General features: G+C 38.1%; 1 protein-coding gene across 1 annotated transcript in view; it reads right to left on the bottom strand.

Moving 5' to 3' along the window:
* The window catches only part of CCDC18 (coiled-coil domain containing 18), a 119,652-nt gene that overhangs the window by 21,956 nt on the left and 73,282 nt on the right, over window positions 1-24,414 (bottom strand). Inside the window, exons 23-27 of the mRNA XM_082861385.1 lie at window positions 18,874-18,973; window positions 14,258-14,374; window positions 12,892-13,035; window positions 3,288-3,491; window positions 40-177 (exon numbers count right to left, since the gene is read on the bottom strand). Of these exons, the coding sequence (XP_082717511.1) occupies window positions 40-177; window positions 3,288-3,491; window positions 12,892-13,035; window positions 14,258-14,374; window positions 18,874-18,973 (703 nt within the window). The remainder of the gene's footprint in view (window positions 1-39; window positions 178-3,287; window positions 3,492-12,891; window positions 13,036-14,257; window positions 14,375-18,873; window positions 18,974-24,414) is intronic.

Below are 24,414 nucleotides of genomic sequence, written 5' to 3' on the forward strand. Positions count from 1 at the left end.
TTAGCAGGGGGTAATAGAACAAATTAAATTTTTATTTACCTCTAGATGATAAGCTTCTTTGACAGATTCTACTTCTGCTGACAATTTCTTGATTTCTGCTTGCATTCTTACTTCTAACTGAGCTTCACGTACTTGAGAAGCCCCCAACTCTTCAGCTAAATGTTTTCCATGAGCTTCCTTAAAATGACATATTAAGTAAAGGTTACATTACTTGTTTATTTGGCTATTATAGCTAAACAACTCACCACATTTATAGAAGTATCTTAATCTTTTATAATACTATGTACTCATACACAGTTACCATATTAAATGTACACTTTAAAAAATGTATTAATCTAGATTTTAATCTAGATCTTTAAGAGAGTACTAATGGGAAAGTATCAGTATATTGTTTGTTATCATAATATAACAGAAGTTCACTAACCAATGCGTTTTGTAAAATAAACTAATAACCACAGAACACTGAACTTTGGCAGATAATAGTCTGCTCTTAGGTATGGGTATGCATTTTTGCTCACCAGATGTGCTGTTTGCTTATCTACAGTCAGTTGTGTATTTATCCAGACCTATTTATGCTAGTTGTGTTTGTGACTACAATTATGTAATTTTATTATACATTATGAACATTGATGAAATATGCATGTAAAATGAATGTTTTTATATGAAAACTAAGTTATATGCTTTGAGACAATTCAATGAGTGAGTCACAAACATTTGCTACCCAATTAGAACCAGTCAGGATAGTTGTAAAATATTGTGTGAAATCCCATAAAAAATATGAGATGCTATCCTCTGATTCACAAATGTCTTTCAATTCTTTTTCCATTTTAAGAAACTAAAATTGGAAACTATAGATGATGGAATATGAGTATGGTTTATGCAAGAAAGACTAGGTGGAATTTTAATCAAGTGACCCTACCATACAACAAAAACCAAGATTTGGTCCCACATTAAAAGATTAACACATGAATGTAAACTTAGATTTTTGGGTTAAAATATAATACTTAAAGTGTCAGTTTTTAAAAATAAATGTATTTATTTTGTTTATTTATTATTTTTGGCTGCATTGGGTCTTCGTTGCTGCGCAGGCTTTCTCTAGTTGCGGCGAGCGGGGGCTACTCTTCGTTGTGGTGAGCGGGCTTCTCACTGTGGTGGCTTCTCTTGTTGCGAAGCACGGGCTCTAGTCACGCGGGCTTCAGTAGTTGAGGCACGGGGGCTCAGGAGTTGTGGCGCACGGGCCTAGTTGCTCTGCAGCATGTGGGATATTCCTGGACCAGAGCTTGAACCTGTGTCCCCTGCGTTGGCAGGTGGATTCTTAACCACTGTGCCACCAGGGAAGCCCTAAAGTGTCATTTTTTTTTAATGTTTATTTATTTATTTATCTTTCGCTGCATTGGGGCTGCATTGGGTCTTCATTTTTTCTTTTTTTTTTTTATGTGGTACGCGGGCCTCTCACTGTTGTGGCCTCTCCCATTGCGGAGCACAGGCTCCAGATGCACAGGCTCAGCGGCCATGGCTCACGGGCCCAGCCGCTCTGCAGCATGTGGGATCTTCCCGGACCGGGGCACGAACCCGTGTCCCCTGCATCGGCAGGCGGACTCTCAACCACTGTGCCACCAGGGAAGCCCTAGGTCTTCGTTTTTGCGTGCGGGCTGTCTTTAGCTGCGTCAAGCATGGGCTACTCTTGGTTGCGGTGCACGTGTTTCTCATTGCGGTGGCTTTTCTTGTGGAGCACTGGCTCTAGGTGCGTGGGCTTCAGTAGTTGTGGCACATGGGCTTCAGTAGTTGTGGCTTGTAGGCTCTAGAGAGCAGGCTCAGTAGTTGTGATGCACGCGCTTAGTTGCTCTGCAGCATGTGGGATCTTCCAGGACCAGGGCTCGAACCCATGTCACCTGCATCAGCAGGCAGATTCTTAACCACTGCGCCACCAGGGAAGGCCTAAAATGTCATTTTTAATAATTCCCCACTTTCACTTACTTATTTGATTAACTGAGCTTAGTTTATCAGATAAAATCAATTATACTACATTTAGATACTATTGATAAGGACAGAAATGAGATAAAAGATAGCCTCCCTTTTCCTAGTAGACTCCCATGTGCCTGACATTCTAGTAAAAATTCCCTGTATAATTTTTATTAGTCTAACCACCCAGAAATGTGAATAAAAATGTCATTAGGTTAACCAAGGCTAAATGTAAAAACATTTTCGGTCAATTCCCGTACTGAATTAGTAACCATAATAGAAAGCAGAAAAATCACAAGAACTTTTCTAGAATACCAATAAATACATTTTTTTCGAAGTCTAAGTAATTAACTCACATATATCAATCTAAATATTTTTAAGCCAAGTTGTTAACTTTCTATCTAATACTAGGGAAATACAATCTATATTAGTGCTCTTGCTATTTAAAAGCTCTTTTCCTCCCCAAGGGTTCTGGACTGCAGGTTTCTAACAGTTATAAATTTAGATAGTCAGTTTTCATATATGAATGGCTACAAATGTAAAAAGTTTTTACTAAAAAAGATTTATTAGAGACTTCCCTGGTGGTCCAGTGGTAAAGAATCCGCCTTACAATGCAGGGGACGCGGGTTCGATTCCTGGTCAGGGAACTAAGAGCACACATGCTGCGGGGCAACTAAGCCAGTGTGCCACAATTACTGAGCTCGTGTGCCTCAACTAGAGCCCGCGTGCTGCAAGCTACAGAACCCATGCACCCTGGAGCCCAAGCGCCACAACTACCGAGCCCACGCACCCTGGAGCCTGCATGCCACAACTAGAGAGAAGCCCACGCGCCACAACGAAGAGCCTGTGTGCTGCAATGAAAGATCCCACATGCCTCAATGAAGATCCCGTGTGCTGCAACTAAGACACAATGCAGCCAAAAATAAATTATATTAAATAAATAAATAATGAATAAATATTTTAAAAAAGATTAGATTTTTTTTTGTTTGAGTTATAGCTCAAATTCACTTGAAAGTCTGAAAGTGCTTTATAACTCATTTTATTGAAAACTAATTAGTTTGACTAATACTCAGTTCTGAGAGACTTCCAAGTTACACTACAATGCTGTGCTAAATATAACAGTTTTTTAAAAAATTTGGGTAAAATACACATAACATAAAATTTACCACCTTAATCATTTTTAAGTGTAAAATTTGGTGGTATTAAATACATTCACATTGTTGTGGAACACAATTAACTTTTGTAAGAACTATATTCTATAGTCGAAAAAGTAAAGGTTAAAAATTTTACTATTTTCAGTAAGGTAAAATTAGAATAGGGATTACTTTCTCTTTAGAGAGTTGCTTTATTTCCTCCAGTTCACTTGACAGCCTTTCTACTTCTCTCTGTGCTTGCACTTGTTGACGATGAGCCTCCACCAATTCTGTATGAGAGTTCTGCAAATGCTCCCGAGATAGCCTCAATTCTTGCTCCAAATCTATGGCCTCCTTGTACTGAGTTGCAATGTACTGTTCCTGCTCTTTCATAACCTGAAATGCACAAGATATTTGTAGGTTTCAAAATAAAATGATACAGATAACCTATTCTTACTCTGATTTCTCTTTTAATAAATGACTTAACCCCTCCCAACTAAACCTCTATATAATTTAACATATAATGAATATCATCCACTGTGAAACTAACATTCGAAAATGTTTTCTTTTTTAATGATAAAAAAATGACAAAAGTACTGTAATAAATCTGGGACTCACTGGTATATTTTACATGACTTTAATATGCAAGCTGCATAATCCTTTAACATTATGATGCAACATCACAGAATATATAATAATATAAAGAAAAGAAAGACGTTAATATTTCATTATCCATGTCAAAGATGGAGAATATACTGGCGTGAATAATCAAAACCTACCACTAACCCACACAGCTTGGTTAAGGATGATCTTATTAACTGCAAAAGGGAAATTTGTTATTGGGACTACTACTCCTTCTGAAAACCTTTTACATTCCTCAGTTAAATCCCTAGTAAAGTATTATTTCTTAGAGAAAAAGAAATCAGTAAAAAGTAAATTAGTTCTAAATTGGCTCAGTGAGGTAGATTAGATGGTAGATAATGACGCTTGACTTTAGGGCTGATAAGAAGGAAAGAAACCAGTACAAATCACTAGGACCCTAATGTCTAGAATGGGGGCCTAAGGTCCAACAGTGTTGTATATCAGTATAAATCTCATGTAAATATTTTTAGCCAGCCCTTGTTAAGGAACATGAAATGATTGAGCCAGTAACCTTTCTTTTTTCTCACTGGGGCCCAAACTTGGTCTCAGAGACCCTGCTTAATTTATGTATTGATATATAATCCAACAAATATTTATTCATGCTTACTATGTGATATGTACTATTCTAGGTGTTGAGGATAAAGGAGTGAACAGAGGAGACAAAGTGGCTACCCTTGTGGAGTTTATATTCAACTGGAAGAGACAGATAATCAATTAATCAAACACAATAAAGAGCTATATATTGATATTAAGTTTTAAAGTTGAGTATAGTATTTAAAAACAAAAAAAAGTTACATCCATGAGAGCTCTTAGAAACAAATTCACTTTTAAAAAAAGGCAAGTGGGTGGAATGAGTTCAGTAGTCAACACACATGCAAACTGATGATATGAAGTCATCAAACTTTATCTGGCAACTCAATGTACTTGGCCTCAATAAAATACAACTATCTGTTAATTCATTCTCTGGATAGAGTCCCTCAAGGACAAAGGAGTGCATCCTATTAATATCTGATCTTCAGTTCTATCACATAGTAGGTTCTCAATTAAAACATACATATATTTATTGATCAAGTGAGCATATATCATGGATTTACTATGTGAGAGATATGCAAATGCCTATAAGGAATATAAAGACAAATAAGATGATAACCTCACCTATAATCAGAACATCAGAATAAAGTAATTAATAAGATAAGGAAAATAGTAGGTATCTGGCACAAATAATTAGCCTAAAAATACTTATGGCACAGTTTCTGTGCATACTAAATACCAATCACATACTAAAACCAATCAGTTTAAAATATAAAGATTTTAGACGAGGGGAAGATGGCGGAAGAGTAAGACGCGGAGATCACCTTCCTCCCCACAGATACACCAGAAATACATCTACACGTGGAACAACTCCTACAGAACACCTACTAAACGCTGGCAGAAGACCTCGGCCCTCCCAAAAGGCAAGAAACTCCCCACGTACCTGGGTACGGCAAAAGAAAAAACAGAGACAAAAGAATAGGGACGGGACCTGCACCAGGGGGAGGGAGCTGTGAAGGAGGAAAGGTTTCCACACACTAGGAAGCCCCTACGCAGGTGGAGACTGCCGGCGGCGGAGGGGGAAAGCTTCGGAGCCGCGGAGGAGAGCGTAGCAACAGGGGTGCGGAGGGCAAAGCGGCGAGATTCCCGCACAGAGGATCGGTGCCGACCGGCACTCACCAGCCCGAGAGGCTTGTCTGCTCACCCGCCGGGGCGGGCGGGGCTGCGAGCTGTGGCTCGGGTTTCGGTCGGAGCGCAGGGAGAGGACTGGGGTTGGCGGCTTGAACATAGCCTGAAGGGGTTAGTGCACCACGGCTAGCCGGGAGGGAGTCCGGGGAAAAGTCTGGACCTACCGAAGAGGCAAGAGACTTTTTCTTCCGTCTTTGTTTCCTGGTGTGCGATGAGAGGGGATTAAGAGCGCTGCTAAAAGGAGCTCCAGAGACGGGCTCGAGCCACAGCTAAAAGTGCGGACCCCAGAGACCTGCATGAGACGCTAAGGCTGCTGCTGCCGCCACCAAGAAGGCTGTCTGCGAACACAGGTCACTATCCACACCCCCCTTCCGAAGAGCCTGTGCAGCCTGCCACTGCCAGGGTCCCGGGATCCAGAAACAACTTCCCCGGGAGAACGCACGGCACGCCTCAGGCTGGTGCAACACCACGCCGGCCTCTGCCAGCGCAGGCCCGCCCCACACTCCGTGCCCCTTCCTCCCTCTGGCCTGAGTGAGCCAGAGCCCCCGACTCAGCGGCTCCTTTAACCCTGTCCTGTCTGAGTGAAGAACAGATGCACTCTTGTGACCTACATGCGGGGGGGGGGGGAGGGGGGGCAAATCCAAAACTGAGCCCCTGGGAGCTGTGAGAACAAAGAAGAGAAAGGGAAATCTCTCCCAGCAGCCTCAGAAGCAGCGGATTAAAGCTCCACAATCAACTTGATGTACCCTGCATCTGTGAATACATGAATAGAAAACAAATCATCCCATTTTGAGGAGGTGGACTTTGAGAGCAAGATTTATGATTTTTCCCCCTTTCCTCTTTTTGTGAATGTGTATGTGTATGCTTCTGTGTGACATTTTGTCTGTATAGCTTTGCTTCCACCATTTGTCCTAGGGTTCTATCCGTCTGTTTTTTTTTTTCTTTTTAATTTTTTTCTTAATAATTATTTTTTATTTTAATAACTGTATTTAATTTTATGTTATCTTCTTTCTTTCTTTCCTTCCCTCCCTCCTTTAGACAATGAATCATCCCAAATTGAGGAGATGGACTTTGAGAGCAAGATTTATGATTTTTTCCCCTTTTCCTCTTTTTGTGAGTGTGTATGTGTATACTTCTGTGTGAGATTCTGTCTGTAGAGCTTTGCTTCCACCATTTGTCCTAGGGTTCTATCCATCCGTTTTTTTAAATAATTATTTTTTATTTTAATAACTTTATTATATTTTATCTTACTTTATTTTACTTTATCTTCTTTCTTTTTCTTCTTCCTTCCCTCGTTCCTTCCTCCCTCCCTCCTTTCTTTCTTTCATTCCTTCTTTCTTTCTACTTCTACTAATTCTTTCTTTCTACTTTTTCTCCCTTTTATTCTGAGCCGTGTGGATGAAAGGCTCTTGGTGCTGCAGCCAGGAGTCAGTGCTGTGCCTCTGAGGTGGGAGAGCCAACTTTAGGACACTGGTCCACAAGAGACCTCCCAGCTCCACATAATATCAAATGGCAAAAATCTCCCAATGATCTCCATCTCAACACCAGCACCCAGCTTCACTCAACAACCAGCAAGTTACAGTGCTGGACACCCTATACCAAACAACTAGCAAGACAAGAACACAACCCCACCCATTAGCAGAGAGGCTGCCTAAAATCATAAGTCTACAGACACCCCAAAACACCCCACCAGACGTGGACCTGCCCACCAGAAAGACAAGATCCAGCGTCATCCACCAGAACACAGGCACTAGTCCCCTCCACCAGGAAGCCTACACAACCCATTGAACCAACCTTAGCCATTGGGGACAGACACCAAAAACAAAGGGAACTACGAACCAGCAGCCTGCAAAAAGGAGACTCCAAACTCAGTAAGATAAGCAAAATGAAAAGACAGAAAAACACACAGCAGATGAAGGAGCAAGATAAAAACCCACCAGACCTAACAAATGAAGAGGAAATAGGCAGTCTACCTGAAAAAGAATTCAGAATAATGATAGTAAAGATGATCCAAAATCTTGGAAATAGAATAGACAAAATGCAAGAAACATTTAACAAGGACCTTGAAGAACTAAAGATGAAACAAACAATGATGAACAACACAATAAATGAAATGAAAAATACTCTAGATGGGATCAATAGCAGAATAACTGAGGCAGAAGAACAGATAAGTGACCTGGAAGATCAAATAGTGGAAATAACTACTGCAGAGCAGAATAAAGAAAAAAGAATGAAAAGAACTGAGGACAGTCTCAGAGACCTCTGGGACAACATTAAACACACCAACATTCGAATTATAGGGGTCCCAGAAGAAGAAGAGAAAAAGAAAGGGACTGACAAAATATTTGAAGATATTATAGATGAAAAGTTCCCTAATATGGGAAAGGAAATAGTTAATCAAGTCCAGGAAGCACAGAGAGTCCCATACAGGAAAAATCCAAGGAGAAATATGCCAAGACACATATTAATCAAACTGTCAAAAATTAAATACAAAGAAAACATATTAAAAGCAACAAGGGAAAAACAACAAATAACACATAAAGGAATCCCCATAAGGTTAACAGCTGATCTTTCAGCAGAAACGCTGCAAGCCAGAAGGGACTGGCAGGACACATTTAAAGTGATGAAGGAGAAAAATCTGCAACCAAGATTACTCTACCCAGCAAGGATCTCATTCAGATTTGATGGAGAAATTAAAACCTTTACAGACAAGCAAAAGCTGAGAGAGTTCAGCACCACCAAACCAGCTTTACAACAAATGCTAAAGGAACTTCTCTAGGCAAGAAACACAAGAGAAGGAAAACACCTACAATAACGAACCCAAAACAATTGAGAAAATGGGAATAGGAACATACATATCGATAATTACCTTAAATGTAAATGGACTAAATACTCCCACCAAAAGACACAGATTGGCTGAATGGATACAAAAACAAGACCCATATACATGCTGTCTACAAGAGACCCACTTCAGACCTAGAGACACATACAGACTCCAAGTAAGGTGATGGAAAAAGATATTCCATGCAAATGGAAACCAAAAGAAACCTGGAGTAGCAATTCTCATATCAGACAAAATAGACTTTAAAATAAAGACTATTAGAAGAGACAAAGAAGGACACCACATAATGATCAAGGGATCAATCCAAGAAGAAGATATAACAATTGTAAATATTTATGCACGCAACATAGGAGCACCTCAATACATAAGGCAAATACTAACAGCCATAAAAGGGAAAATCGACCGTAACACATTCATAGTAAGGGACTTTAATACCCCACTTTCACCAATGGACAGATCATCCAAAATGAAAATAAATAAGGAAACACAAGCTTTAAATGATACATTAAACAAGATGGACTTAATTGATATTTATAGGACATTCCATCCAAAAACAACAGAATACACATTTTTCTGAGGTGCTCATGGAACATTCTCCAGGATAGATCATATCTTGGGTCACAAATCAAGCCTTGGTAAAGTTAATAAATTTGAAATTGTATCAAGTATCTTTTCCGACCACAACGCTATGAGACTAGATATCAATTACAGGAAAAGATCTGTAAAAAATACAAACAGATGGAGGCTAAACAATACACTACTTAATAACGAAGTGATCAGTGAAGAAGTCAAAGAGGAAATAAAAAAATACCTAGAAACCAATGACAATGGAAACACGACGACCCACAACCTATGGGATGCAGCAAAAGCAGTTCTAAGAGGGAAGTTTATAGCAATACAATCCTACCTTAAGAAACAGGAAACATCTCAAATAAACAACCTAACCTTGCACCTAAAGCAATTAGAGAAAGAAGAACAAAAAAACCCTGAAGTTAGCAGAAGGAAAGAAATCATAAAAATGAGATCAGAAATAAATGAAAAAGAAATGAAGGAAACGATAGCAAAGATCAATAAAACTAAAAGCTGGTTCTTTGAGAAGATAAACAAAATTGATAAACCATTAGCCAGACTCATCAAGAAAAAAAGGGAGAAGACTCAAATCAATAGAATTAGAAATGAAAAAGGAGAAGTAACAACTGACACTGCAGAAATACAAAAGATCATGAGAGATTACTACAAGCAACTCTATGCCAATAAAATGGACAACCTGGAAGAAATAGACAAATTCTTAGAAAGGCACAACCTGCCAAGACTGAATCAGGAAGAAATAGAAAATATGAACAGACCAATCACAAGCACTGAAATTGAAAATGTGATGAAAAATCTTCCAACAAACAAAAGCCCAGGACCAGATGGCTTCACAGGCAAATTCTATCAAACATTTAGAGAAGAGCTAACACCTATCCTTTTCAAACTCTTCCAAAATATAGCAGAGGGAGGAACACTCCCAAACTCATTCTATGAGGCCACCATCACCTTGATACCAAAACCAGACAAGGATGTCACAAAGAAAGAAAACTACAGGCCAATATCACTGATGAACATAGATCAAAAATCCTCAACAAAATACTAGCAAACAGAATCCAATAGCACATTAAAAGGATCATCCACCATGATCGAGTGGGTTTATTCCAGGAATGCAAGGATTCTTCAATATATGCAAATCAATCAATGTGATACACCATATTAACAAAGTGAACGAGAAAAACCATATGATCATCTCAATAGATGCAGAGGAAGCTTTTGACAAAATTCAACACCCATTTATGATAAAAACCCTGCAGAAAGTAGGCACAGAGGGAACTTTCCTCAACATAATAAAGGCCATATATGACAAACCCACAGCCAACATTGTCCTCAATGGTGAAAAACTGAAAGCATTTCCACTAAGATCAGGAACAAGACAAGGTTGCCCACTCTCACTATTCTTATTCAACATAGTTTTGGAAGTTTTAGCCACAGCAATCAGAGAAGAAAAGAAAATAAAAGGAATCCAAGTCGGAAAAGAAGAGGTAAAGCTGTCACTGTTTGCAGATGACATGATACTGTACATAGAGAATCCTAAAGATGCTACCAGAAAACTACTAGAGCTAATCAATGAATTTGGTAAAGTAGCAGGATACAAAATGCACAGAAATCTCTGGCATTTCTATACACTAATGATGAAAAATATGAAAGTGAAATCAAGAAAACACTCCCATTTACCACTGCAACAAAAAGAATAAAATATCTAGGAATAAACCTACCTAAGGAGACAAAAGACCTGTATGCAGAGAATTATAAGACACTGATGAAAGAAATTAAAGATGATACAAATAGATGAAGAGATATACCATGTTCTTGGATTGGAAGAATCAACGTTGTGAAAATGACTCTACTACCCAAAGCAATCTACAGATTCAATGCAATCCCTATCAAACTACCACTGGCATTTTTCACAGAACTAGAACAAAAAATTTCACAATTTGTATGGAAACACAAAAGACCCTGAATAGCCAAAGCAATCTTGAGAACAAAAAACGGAGCTGCAAGAATTAGGCTCCCTAACTTCAGACTATACTACAAAGCTACAGTAATGAAGACAGTATGGTACTGGCACAAAAACAGAAAGATAGATCAATGGAACAGGACAGAAAGCCCAGAGATAAACCCATGCACATATGGTCACCTTATCTTTGATAAAGGAGGCAAGAATGTACAGTGGAGAAAGGACAGCCTCTTCAATAAGTGGTGCTGGGAAAACTGGACAGGTACATGTAAAAGTATGAGATTAGATCACTCCCTAACACCATACACAAAAATAAGCTCAAAATGGATTAAAGACCTAAATGTAAGGCCAGAAACTATCAAACTCTTAGAGGAAAACATAGGCAGAACACTCTATGACATAAATCACAGCAAGATCCTTTTTGACCCACCTCCTAGAGAAATGGAAATAAAAACAAAAATGAACAAATGGGACCAATGAAACTTCAAAGCTTTTGCACAGCAAAGGAAACCATAAACAAGACAAAAAGACAATGCTCAGAATGGAGAAAATATTTGCAAATGAAGCAACTGACAAAGGATTAATCTCCAAAATTTATAAGCAGCTCAATAACAAAAAAACAAACAACCCAATCCAAAAATGGGCAGAAGACCTAAATAGACATTTCTCCAAAGAAGATATACAGACTGCCAACAAACACATGAAAGAATGCTCAACATCATTAATCATTAGAGAAATGCAAATCAAAACTACAATGAGATATCATCTCACACCAGTCAGAATGGCCATCATCAAAAAATCTACAAACAATAAATGCTGGAGCGGGTGTAGAGAAAAGGGAACACTCTTGCACTGCTGGTGGGAATGTGAATTGGTACAGCCACTATGGAGAACAGTATGGAGGTTCCTTAAAAAACTGCAAATAGAACTACTATATGACCCAGCAATCCCACTACTGGGCATATACCCTGAGAAAACCATCATTCAAAAAGAGTCATGTACCAAAATGTTCATTGCAGCTCTATTTACAATAGCCAGGAGATGGAAACAATCTAAGTGTCCATCATCAGATGAATGGATAAAGAAGATGTGGCACATATATACAATGGAATATTACCCATAAAAAGAAATGAAATGGAGCTATTTGTAATGAGATGGATAGACCTAGAGTCTGTCATACAGAGTGAAGTAAGTTATAAAGAGAAAGACAAATTTTGCTAACATATATATATGGAATTTAAGGGAAAAAATGTCATGAAGAACCTAGGGGTAAGACAGGAATAAAGACACAGACCTACTAGAGAATGGACTTGAGGATATGGGGAGGGGGAAGGGTAAGCTGTGACAAAGCGAGAGAGAGGCATGGACATATATACACTACCAAACGTAAGGTAGATAGCTAGTGGGAAGCATCCGCATAGCACAGGGAGATCAGCTCGGTGCTTTGTGACCGCCTGGAGGGGTGGGATAGGGAGGGAGATGCAAGACGGAAGAGATATGGGAGCATATGTATATGTATAACTGATTCACTTTGTTATAAAGCAGAAACTAACACACCATTGTAAAGCAATTATACTCTAATAAAGAGGCAGAAAAAAAAAAAAAAGAAGCATAAGGACTTCCCTGGTGGCGCAGTGGTTAAGAATCCGCCTGCTAATGCAGGGGACACAGGTTCGATCCCTGGTCCGGGAAGATCCCACATGCCATGGAGCAACTAAGCCTATGCACCACAACTACTGAGCCTGTGCTCTAGAGCCTGGAAACCACAACTACTGAGCCTGCGCTCTAGAGCCCATGAGCCACGACTACTGAGCCCGCTTGTCACAACTACTGCAGCCCGTGTGCCTAGAGCCTGTGCTCTGCAACAAAGAGAAGCCACCGCAATGAGAAGCCCGCGCACCAAAACGAAGACCCAACACAGCCAAAAAATAAATAAATAAATTTATAAAAGATAAATATAAAGCATATTTAACACTAAAAAAACAAAAACAAAACATAACGATTTATATCAATCTTGTTCCTTAGGAGGAAAATAATTTGCTTACAATTTCCATTTCTTTCATCTTTTCTTGTGTCCGTTCAGTTTCTTTTTTCAGTTGACTTATCTCCTGTTCATTTTGTAGTGTTATAAACTCTTTTTCTCGAAGTTGTTCTTTGGCATTTTGCAATTTTTCATTCAAACCTTCTATCTGAATTTTAAACAGAGCAATGTTAATGTAACTAAAGAAAAATAATTCTTCAGTCATAAATGCAATCCAAGTAAGTCAGGTTTTAAACATGTATATCTAAAATAGCAAAAATTTAAAAATGTTTTTCATTTTTTTTTCTTTTTTCTTTTAGAAGAGAGTGAGTTTATTAGAACAAAGATTCAAAAATATGTTTTTCTTAAAACAACCATAACTTTGACATAAGTATCAGAATTCTTGTGCCTAATAAAATGCTTATATGTATACCTAAAATATACTAAAAGAGATGACAGTCTCAACCACATTTGTATAAGAAAGGAAAATAAAGGTACGTTAAAACAACACACATTACGTGGCCTTAAAAATAATTTTACAGGTAATTATCTGCATGAGGTAAAAAATACAATTAGTGAAAACAAACTCCCCTTCTTTACTATGTTCCTTCCTTAGAGGCAACCACAGTTAATAGAATTACTTGCAAATCCTTCCAGAGATATTTTATACATATTCAAATATGCACACATTATAATAAATATGTGAACACGTTGACATACAAAAAAAATACATTTAAAATAACATTAAAAGGGTAAGCACCAGAAGCCGGGGAGTCAGAGAAAAGGAAAAATGTGGTGGAAGGGTACAAAGTTTCAGTTAGGCAGGATGAATAAATTCTGGAGATACAATGTATGGCACAGTGAATGAGTGTAATTAGTAATACTATGTTGTATACTTGATAAGTGTTCTCATAAAAAAAAGTAACTATATGAGGTTGTAGATATGTTAATTAGTTTGATTACTGTAATTATGTCATAATGTATGTGTATATTAAAACATCATGTTGTACATCTTAAATATATGCCATTTTTTGTCAATTATACCTCAATAAAGCTGGGGAAAAAATTGAGAAGAAAATGAATATAACATAGGATGTACAAGATAATTAAAATTATGCAGTATTGGGAATTCCCTGGCAGTCCTGTGGTTAGGACTCCATGCTGTCACTGCCAAGGGTCCAGGTTCAATCCCTGGTTGGGGAACTAAGATCCCACAAGCTACACAGCACAGTGAAAAAACAATAAATTAATAAATAAATAATAAAGTAAAATAATGCAGTATTTTTATTGTTTGTATTCTATTAAAAAGCTGTATTATGTGAATAACAGATGCTTACAGTTAAGGAGTTATTTTTTTTAAACAATTTAAGACGTAATTTTTAATAATTTACCTGTTTGTTGCTTTCTTTAAGTTCCAATTCTGATTTCTCCAGAGTACCCTCTAATTTAATTATTTTCTGTTCCACTTCTCCCCTGTACTCACGAATAGTCATATCCAAATGTGTAACCTAAGTACAAAAGCAACATTAAGCTGTCACTCAATTTTATTCTAACATGGAAAACTGTGTGCTTGCAATGTGATTTAGAATTGTTTATAGTGGGTATAACTAAAGAATAAATGCATCTCCAATAAATTATTAAAAAGAATGAGATAGGGGCTTCCCTGACAGTGGTTGACAGTCCGCCTGCCAATGCAGGGGACATGGGTTTGTGTCCCGGTCTGGGAGGATCCCACATGCCGCGGAGCGGCTGGGCCCATGGGCCATGGCTGCTGAGTCTGCACGTCCAGAGCCTGTGCTCCGCAACGAGAGAAGGCACGACAGTGAGAGGCCCGCGTACCGCAAAAAAAAAAAAAAAAAAAGAATGAGACAAATAATCATTGCTTAATAATACTGGATCTTGAGTCTGATATATGATTATGTTCACATAAGTGACAAATAAAATGATTCAAACTTCATTTTATGCTTGATAAAAGCTGCTAGGGCTTCCCTGGTGGTGCAGTGGTTAAGAATCCGCCTGCCGGGGCTTCCGTGGTGGCACAGTGGTTGAGACTCCGCCTGCCGATGCAGGGGACACGGGTTCGTTCGTGCTCCGGTCTGGGAAGATCCCACATGCTGCGGAGCGGCTAGGCCCGTGAGCCATGGCCGCTGAGCCTGCGCGTCTGGAGCCTGTGCTCCGCAACGGAAGAGGCCACAAAAGTGAGAGGCCCGCGTACCGCAAAAATAAATAAATAAATAAATAAATAAATAAATAAATAATAATAAAGTCAATCTGGGAGGAGAAGGCTTAGACAATAAGAATCCGCCTGCCAATACAGGCGACATGGGTTCTATCCCTGGTCCAGGAAGATCCCACATGCCGCGGAGCAACTAAGCCTGTCCACCACAACTACTGAGCCTGCACTCTAGAGCCCGTGTGCCAAAACTACTGAATCCACATGCTGCAACTACTGAAGCCCGCGCACCTAGAGCCCGTGCTCCACAACAAAGAGAAGCAACCGCAATAAGAAGCCCGCACACTGCAACCAAGAGTAGCTCCCGCTCACCGCAACTAGAGAAAGCCCACGCACAGCAATAAAGACCAAATGCAGCCCCCCAAAATCAATAAAATTTAAGAAAAAAAAAAGCTGCTAAATAACAATGCAACATGAAAATTGTGGGATGCAGCAAAAGCACTGCTTGGAGGAACATCTAAAGCATTGAATGCATATATTAGAAAAGAAGAAAGGGGCTTCCCTGGTGGTGCAGTGGTTGAGAGTCCGCCTGCCGATGCAGGGGACACAGGTCCGGGAAGATCCCACATGCCACGGAGCGGCTGGGCCCGTGAGCCATGGCTGCTGAGCCTGCGCGTCTGGAGCCTGTGCTCCTCAACGGGAGAGGCCACAACAGTGAGAGGCCCGCATACCGCAAAAGAAAAAAAAAAACAAGAAGGCCTAAAATCAGTCATCTAAGCTTCCACCTTGGGTAACTAGAAAAAGAAGAGCAAATTAAATCCAAACTAAGCAGAAGAAAAAAATAATAAAAATTAGAGCAGAACTCAATGAAATTAAAATTGGGAAATCAATAGAGAATCAACAAAGCCAAAAGCTGGTTCTTCGAAAAGATCAATAATATAAATAAGTCTGCAGCCAGACTAACTTAAAAAAAAAAAGAGAGGATATAAATTGCTAATATGAGAAATGAAAGAGGAGATATTACTACAAATCTCAAGGACATTAAAAGGATATAGAGAAATATTAAAAACAACTCTCTGCCCATGAATTTAATAAAACTAGATGAAATAGACGAGTTACTCGAAAGGCACAATCTGCCAAAACTCACACAAGAAGAGACAATCTGAATAAGCCTATATCTATTAAAGAAATTCAATCAATGATTAATAACTTTCCAAAACAGAAAGCACCAGACTCAGATGGATTCATTGCTGAATTCTACCAGACATTTAAGGAAGAAATTATACTAATTCTCTACACTCTCACTTAGCAGATAGAAGCAGAGGAAATACTAACTCATTCTCTGAGGCCAGCATTACCCTGATACCAAAACCAGACAGAGACATTATAAAGAAAGAAAATTACAGACCAGTATCTTTCATGGACATAGATATAAAAATTCTCAATAAAATATTATTGAATCATACCCAATGATGTATAAAAAGAACTATACACCACAACAAGCGGGATTTTTTCTAGGTATGAAAGGCTTTTTCAACATTTGAAAATTAATTAATGTAACTGATCACATCAATAGGCTAAAGAAGAAAATCACATGATCATATTAATAGATGCAGAAAAAAACATTTGACAAAATCCAACATCTATTCATGATAAAAACTCTTGGTAAACTAGGAATAGAGAGTAACTACCTCAACTTGATAAAGAATATCTAAAAAAAACTAACAGCTAACATCACACTTAACAGTGAGAAACTCAAAGTTTTCCCATTAAGATCAGATACAAGGCAAAGATATTCCATCGTACCACTTCTTTTCAACATTGTACAGGATATCCTAGCTAATGCAGTAAGACAAGAAAAGGAAATAAAAGGTATACAGGTTGGGAACGAAGACATAAAACTGTCTTTGTTTGCAGATGACATGATGATTTAGGTAGAAAATCCAAAGGATTTGACAAAAAAATTCCTGGAACTAATAAGTGATTATAGCAGGTTGCAGGATACAAGGTTAATACACAAAAATCAATTGCTTTCCCATGTACCAGCAATGAACAAGAGAAATTTGAAGTTAAAAACAAAATTATCATTTATACTAGCATTCTCCAAAATGAAATAGTTATAAATCTAAACATATTCAAGATCTATATATGGAAAACTATAAAACTCCAATGAAAGATATCAAAGAATTATATAAATGCAGAGAGAGTTCACGTTCATGGATAGGAAGACTTAATATTGTCAAGATGTCAGTTCTTCCCAACTTGATGTATAGATTCAAGGCAATGCCAATCAAAATCCCAGCAAGTTATTTTGTGGATATCAACAAACTGCTTCTGAAGTTTATAGGGAGAGGCAAAAAACCCAGAAGAGCCAACACAATTTTGAAAGAGAACAAAGTTGGAAAACTGACATTACTCAACTTCAAGACTTACTAAAAAGGTACAGTAATCAAGACAGTGTGGTACTGATGAAAGAATAGGTGAATAAATCAATGGAACAGAAGAGACCAGAAACAAACCCATGTAGATATAGTCGACTGATCTTTGACAAAGGAGCAAAGGCAATACAAGATATCCTTCAACAGGTGAATGGATAAATAAACCATAATATATCCAGGCAATGGAATACTATTCCATGCTAAAAAGAAATAAGCTTTGAAAAGACACGGAGGAAACTTAAATGCATATTACTAAGTGAAAGAAGCCAATCTGAAAAGGCTACAATACAATATGATTCCAACTGTATGACATTCTGGAAAAGGCAAAACTACAAAGACAGCAAAAAATCAGTGGTTGCCAGGGTTGGGATAAGAGGGAGAGGGATGAATAGGTGGGGCACAGAGGATTTTTAGGGCAGTGAAAATATTCTGAATGATACCATAATGATGGATAGCTGTCCAAACTCCTAGAATGTATAACACAAAAGTAAACTGTAATGTAAACTATGGACTTTGGGTGATTATGAAGTGTCAATGTATCAATAGGTTCATCAGCTTTAACAAATGTACCATTCTGGCAGGGAATGTTGATAATGGGGAAGGCTGCGCATCTGTGGGGGTGGGGCGTTTACAGGAAATCTCTCTACCTGCTGCTCAATTTTGCTGTGAACCTAAAACTGCTCTAAAAAATAAAGTCTTTTAAAAAAGATGTTGCTAAATAATGCCTTCTGAATATTTTTGTTCCTCTAATAAATACTAGCTGAGCAAGTAACTCCTTTAATCCCATTTTCTTCTGATATACAGTATTAAAAGAGATCAAAAGGTTCAGATACTAAGCTAAACTTCATTTCCGAAAATTCACCTGCTATAAAAATAGCAAGATAAAGAGAGACGACATATTTCTAATTTTAAAAATATTTATATGCACATAAAAAAGAAATACCTATAAAGGGACTTCCCTGGTGGCACAGTGGTTAAGAATCTGCCTGCCAATGCAGGGGACACGGGTTCGAGCCCTGGTCCAGGAAGATCCCACATGCTGCGCAGCAACTAAGCCCACGAGCCACAACTACTGAGCCTGCGCTCTAGAGCCCGCGAGCCACAACTACTGAGCCCATGCACCACAACTGAAGCCCACATGCCTAGAGCCCGTGCTCTGCAACGAGAAGCCACCTCAATGAGAAGCGCACACACAGCAATGAAGAGTAGAGAAAGCCCGCTCATAGCAACAAAGACCTAACACACCAAAATAAATGAATTTTTTTAAAAAAGCTATAAAAATGTCTATTTTGCCAAAAAGAGGGGACCTCTGAAACCTTGTGCGATTGTATTTTAACAGAAAATTTCATTAAAATATAGTTAAAAAATATATATATATATAGTTAAGAAAACCAACTTGAGCTGCTCTTTGCTTTAGCTCCCAATTTCTCTCCTTAAGTGCCTGATCCATTTCAAGGAGTTCTTGCTTTTTGTCTTCAATCTCCATCTTGCATTCCCTGCAATTTAACAAAGTGAAAAAGATCTAAGCAAATAAATAGGAATATTATAGTTTCAAAAAAATTAAATCAAGTGGGTTACCTTTCCTGTAAGTTAAAAGTGACAGGATATATTCAACTATTTCAGATTGAGAGCTCACATTAAAGGAATAATGTATAAAGAAAATGACTGATATCAATTCAACTACTTTAACAGAGTGTTCTAAAAAGGCAAAAGTTAACTCAGATTCTACTATTGGAGACAATTTAAGCTAAATGTTAAAAGCACTACCAGGGAATAAGATTGAATCAGTATAAGAATTTTAAAAATATATCTATATTTTTTCATCTATAGATCAAAGGAGTGTTTGAAAGTCTTTTATATATAATAGCTGTGAGTTCACTATAACTGAACGAGGCATTTATCTCATGATTGATGTCCCTGATATCCAAAGCTCAGTAAACGACCACTGTATTTCTTATGGGAATTTTTTTAAAACATCTTTATTGGAGTATAATTGCTTTACAATGGTGTGTTAGCTTCTGCTTTATAACAAAGTGACTCAGTTATACATATACATATGTTCCCATATCTCTTCACTCTTGCGTCTCCCTCCCTCCCACCCTCCCTATCCCACCCATCTAGGTGGTCACAAACCACAGAGCTGATATCCCTGTGCTATGCGGCTACTTCCCACTAGCTATCTATTTTACATTTGGTAGTGTATATATGTCCATGCCACTCTCTCACTTTGTCACAGCTTACCCTTCCCCCTCCCCATATCCTCAAGTCCATTCTGTAGTATGTCTGTCTTTATTCCCGTCTTGCCCCTAGGTTCTTCATGACCTTTTTTTCCCCTTAGATTCTATATATATGTGTTAGCATACGGTATTTGTTTTTCTCTTTCTGACTTACTTCACTCTGCATGACAGACTCCAGGTCCATTCACCTCACTACAAATAACTCAATTTTGTTTCTTTTTATGGCTGAGTAATATTCCATTGTATATATGTGCCACATCTTCTTTATCCATTCATGTGTTGATGGACACTTAGGTTGCTTCCATGTCCTGGCTATTGTAAATAGAGCTGCAATGAACATTTTGGTACATGACTCTTTTTGAATGATGGTTTTCTCAGGGTATATGCCCAGGAGTGGGATTGCTGGGTCATATGGTAGTTCTATTTGCAGTTTTTTAAGGAACCTCCATACTCTTCTCCATAGTGGCTGTATCAATTTACATTCCCACCAACAGTGCAAGAGGGTTCCCTTTTTTCCACCCCCTCTCCAGCATTTATTGTTTACAGATTTTTTGATGATGGCCATTCTGAACCCATGTGAGATGATATTTCATTGTAGTTTTGATTTGCATTTCTCTAATGATTAATGATGTTGAGCATTCTTTCATGTGTTTGCTGGCAATCTGTATATCTTCTTTGGAGAAATGTCTATTTAGGTCTTCTGCCCATTTTTGGATTGGGTTGTTTTTTTGATATTGAGCTGCATGAGCTGCTTGTAAATTTTGGAGATTAATCTTTTGTCAGTTGCTTCATTTGCAAGTATTTTCTCCCATTCTGAACATTGTCTCTTTGTCTTGTTTATGGTTTCCTTTGCTGTGCAAAAGCTTTTAAGTTTCATTAGGTCCTATCTATTTTTGTTTTTATTTCCATTTCTCTAGGAGGTGGGTCAAAAAGGATCTTGCTGTGATTTATGTCATAGAGTGTTCTGCCTATGTTTTCCTCTAAGAGTTTGATAGTGTCTGGCCTTACCATTTAGGTCTTTAATCCATTTTGAGTTTATTTTTGTGTATGGTGTTAGAGAGTGTTCTAATTTCATACTTTTACATGTACCTGTCCAGTTTTCCCAGCACCAGTTATTGAAGAGGCTGTCTTTTCTCCACTGTATATTCTTGCCTCCTTTATCAAAGATAAGGTGACATATATGCGTGGGTTTATCTCTGGCTTTCTCAGATTCTACTATTGGAGACAATTTAAGCTAAATGTTAAAAGCACTACCAGGGAATAAGATTGAATCAGTATAAGAATTTTTAAAATATATCTATACTTTTTCATCTATAGATCAAAGGAGTGTTTGCAAGTCTTTTTTTTTTTTTTTTTTTTTTTTTGCGTTATGCGGGCCTCTCACAGTTGTGGCCTCTCCAATCGCGGAGCACAGGCTCCGGACGCGCAGGCCCAGCAGCCCAGCCGCTCCACATGTGGGATCCTCCCGGACCGGGGCACGAACCCGCGTCCCCTGCATTGGCAGGCGGACTCCCAACCACTGCGCCACCAGGGAAGCCCCTGCAAGTCTTTTATATATAATAGCTGTGAGTTCACTATAATTGAACGAGGCATTTATCTCATGATTGATGTCCCTGATATCCAAAGCTCAGTAAACGACCACTGTATTTCTTATGCAAATTTTACTCAAAATGACACCTTACATTTAGTGAAGTATTGAAGTCTAATATAGAAATATTTTAAATGTATTTTTTAATGTATTTTTATAAATTCTAGCCCTCTTAAAACACTAACTTATGAATAATTTTATATATAAAAATGCTTAAAATGATACAATTTTAATATTTATATCACTCTGAAGCCTCTGATCAGAGAATTTTAATTTCAAACTCTAAGTTCTGATATCACAAAGGATGAAAATGTTGTTGATCTTGAATCTTCATATGATTTTCCAATCTTAAATATGAAACAATATAATAAAGGTGCTGACTTTAAAAAGCAGATTCTGAACTTCTTTAATGAGATGTTTACTGTTCTCCTAAAAGCCTGAAGAGTTCATACAAGGCTAAACTTATGTTCTAAAAGTAATATGAAATGAATTCTAAAGATAGCTCTAATTGCTGTCTATATGAATAGCTGCGCTTCCAAAATTCAGCTACTAGCTAGAATTTTAAGTTTTGTTTTACTTCTTTTAACCATTCATTCCCTTAATCATTTAGCAAATATTTATTGGATGTTTCTTATATGTCAAGGTTCTATGTACAGTGGAATTAATAGGCAACAGGATAGATGTTGTTCATTACATAGAGCTTACATTCTACTAGGTCAAGAGATGGACTATAAATAATAAACAACTCAACATGAAAAATATAATATAAAGTGCTATGTTAGAACATTAAATACAGTGATGAGATCGTGACTGGGAGGCTATATTAGAATAGGTGGTCAGGGAAGGGCGCTTTGAGGTAATGTGAAGGGTATGAAGAAGCTGGCCACACAACCATTATTTCAGGCCGAAGAAACAGCTATGACAGAAGTTCTAAGGTGGGAAAAAACTTGGTAAACTTTAAGTACAATAAAAAAGCCAGGAGCAAGCAGAACAATATGAAATGAGGCCAGAGAAGTAGGCAGGAACCTTGGGCTTTGTATTACAGGAAAAGGAGCTTGTATTTTTTTTTTTCGATTGTGGTAAAATACATATAACATAAGATCTACCATTTTAACCACTTTAAAGTGTACAATGCAGTTACACTAAGTACATTCACAATGTTGTGTAACCATTACCACTATTTCCAGTACTTTTTCATCATTCTGAATGGAAACCCCATATCCATTAGCAGTTTTTTCCATTCTCCCTTCCCCCAGTCCCTAGCAACAATTAATCTGCTTTCTATCTCTATGGATTTGCTAATTCTGGATATTTCATATAAATGGAATTATGCAACATATATGTGGTTTCTTTTATTTAGCATAATATTTTCAAGGTTCATCCATGTTGTAGCATGTTTCAGTACTCTATTCCTTTTCACGGCTGATTAATATTCCTTGTATGGATACACCATACTGTGTTTATCCATTTACAACTATCAGTGTACAGCTGGGTCGTTTCCACTTACTGGTTATTGGGAATAGCCGTACTAAGAACATTTGTGCAAAAGTTTTGTTTGAACACCTGTTTTCAATTCTTTTGGGTACTTACCTAGGAGTGGAATTACTGAGTTATATGGTTAATGTATGTTTAAATTATTGAGGAACTGCCACACTGTTTTCCACAGAGGCTGTAACCTTTTTAGTTTACCATTTGTTATTTTCTGCTTGGATTTTTTTGTGTGTGTGTGGTATACGGGCCTCTCACTGTTGTGGCCTCTACCGTTGCAGAGCACAGGCCCTGGACGCGCAGGCTTAGCGGCCATGGCTCATGGGCCCAGCCGCTCCGTGGCATGTGGGATCTTCCCGGACCAGGGCACGGACAGGCGGACTCTCAACCACTGCGCCACCAGGGAAGCCCTTCTGCTTGGATTTTTTTGGTTTGTTTTTATTATGGCCATCTTAGTCGGACTGAAGTGGTATCTCATTGTGGTTTTGATTTACATTTCCCAAGGAGCTTGGTTATTATTCTGAATCTTTTGGGAAGCCATTAGAAGATTAAGTAGGGAAGCAATATGATCTGATTTATGTTTTGAATCATAAACTTAAATCAATTCTGTGGAGAATGAATTGTGGGGAAGGTCAAGAATTTAAGCTGGTAGACCAGGTGGGAAGCCACAGCAACAGACCAGGTGAGAGATGATGATGGCTTGTGCTAAGGTGGTAGTAGAAAAAATAAGAAATCAATAGACTTCAGAATATGTTTTAGAAATAAAGTTGACATGACTTGCTAATAGACTGGATGAAAAAAGGGAGGGAAAGAGATAAAAATAATCTTATAGATTTCTGGTTTAAGCAACTCCATAATAATGAGATGGAGGAAGGGCAGGGTTATGAGTAAAAAAAATGAATTGTTTTAGCCACGTTTAAGATGCCTCTTTAAAATACGTCAGTGGAGATAACAAGTAGGTCATTAGATATGAGTCTGGAGTTTGGAGAAGAGGTCTTTCTAGAGATATGGGTTTGGAAGTCTCTGACACATAGTATTTAAAGCTATGTGAAATTTACCAAGAATGAATTTGTGGGTAGAAAAGAGAAGGGGTCCTGCTCTGAACCAAAGGTTACAATATCGAAGATTCTGGGTCACCTTGCTTCTCTCTATCCTGTTCTTTCATTACACATTTCACATCCTGGTCTGTTTTCCTTTTCAGAATCCATTTCCTACACTTTGGCTCCAGTCTGGCTCTCCACCCCTACTCACCACAGATGTGTACTGGAACAGCATTTTATGCTATTGATGCTAATCTAAGAAACCAGACTTTAGAGTTGGACAGACTGTGTTTCACTCCCCTCTCTGGACCCTACTATCTGACTTTGGGCATTTTACTTAATTTTCTCAAGCCTCAGTTTTCTCAAGCATAAAAAGGTGATAATAAGCAACTCATAGGTTTGTTGTAAAGAAATGATTGAGATCATATATGAAGTCCCTGCCATAGTCCTGGCACAAAATTAGGGCTTAACACAAAGAACAACATTGTTATTGTTAATATTATTTTTCTATTAATCAGTGCTGTATGCTGGTCCAACCATTTTTTATCACTGTGGGATACAGGAGAGGGCCAATGTAAAATGGT

Source organism: Leucopleurus acutus (genome assembly GCF_964270905.1).
Source record: "Leucopleurus acutus genome assembly, chromosome: 2".
Taxonomy (NCBI): domain Eukaryota; kingdom Metazoa; phylum Chordata; class Mammalia; order Artiodactyla; family Delphinidae; genus Leucopleurus; species Leucopleurus acutus.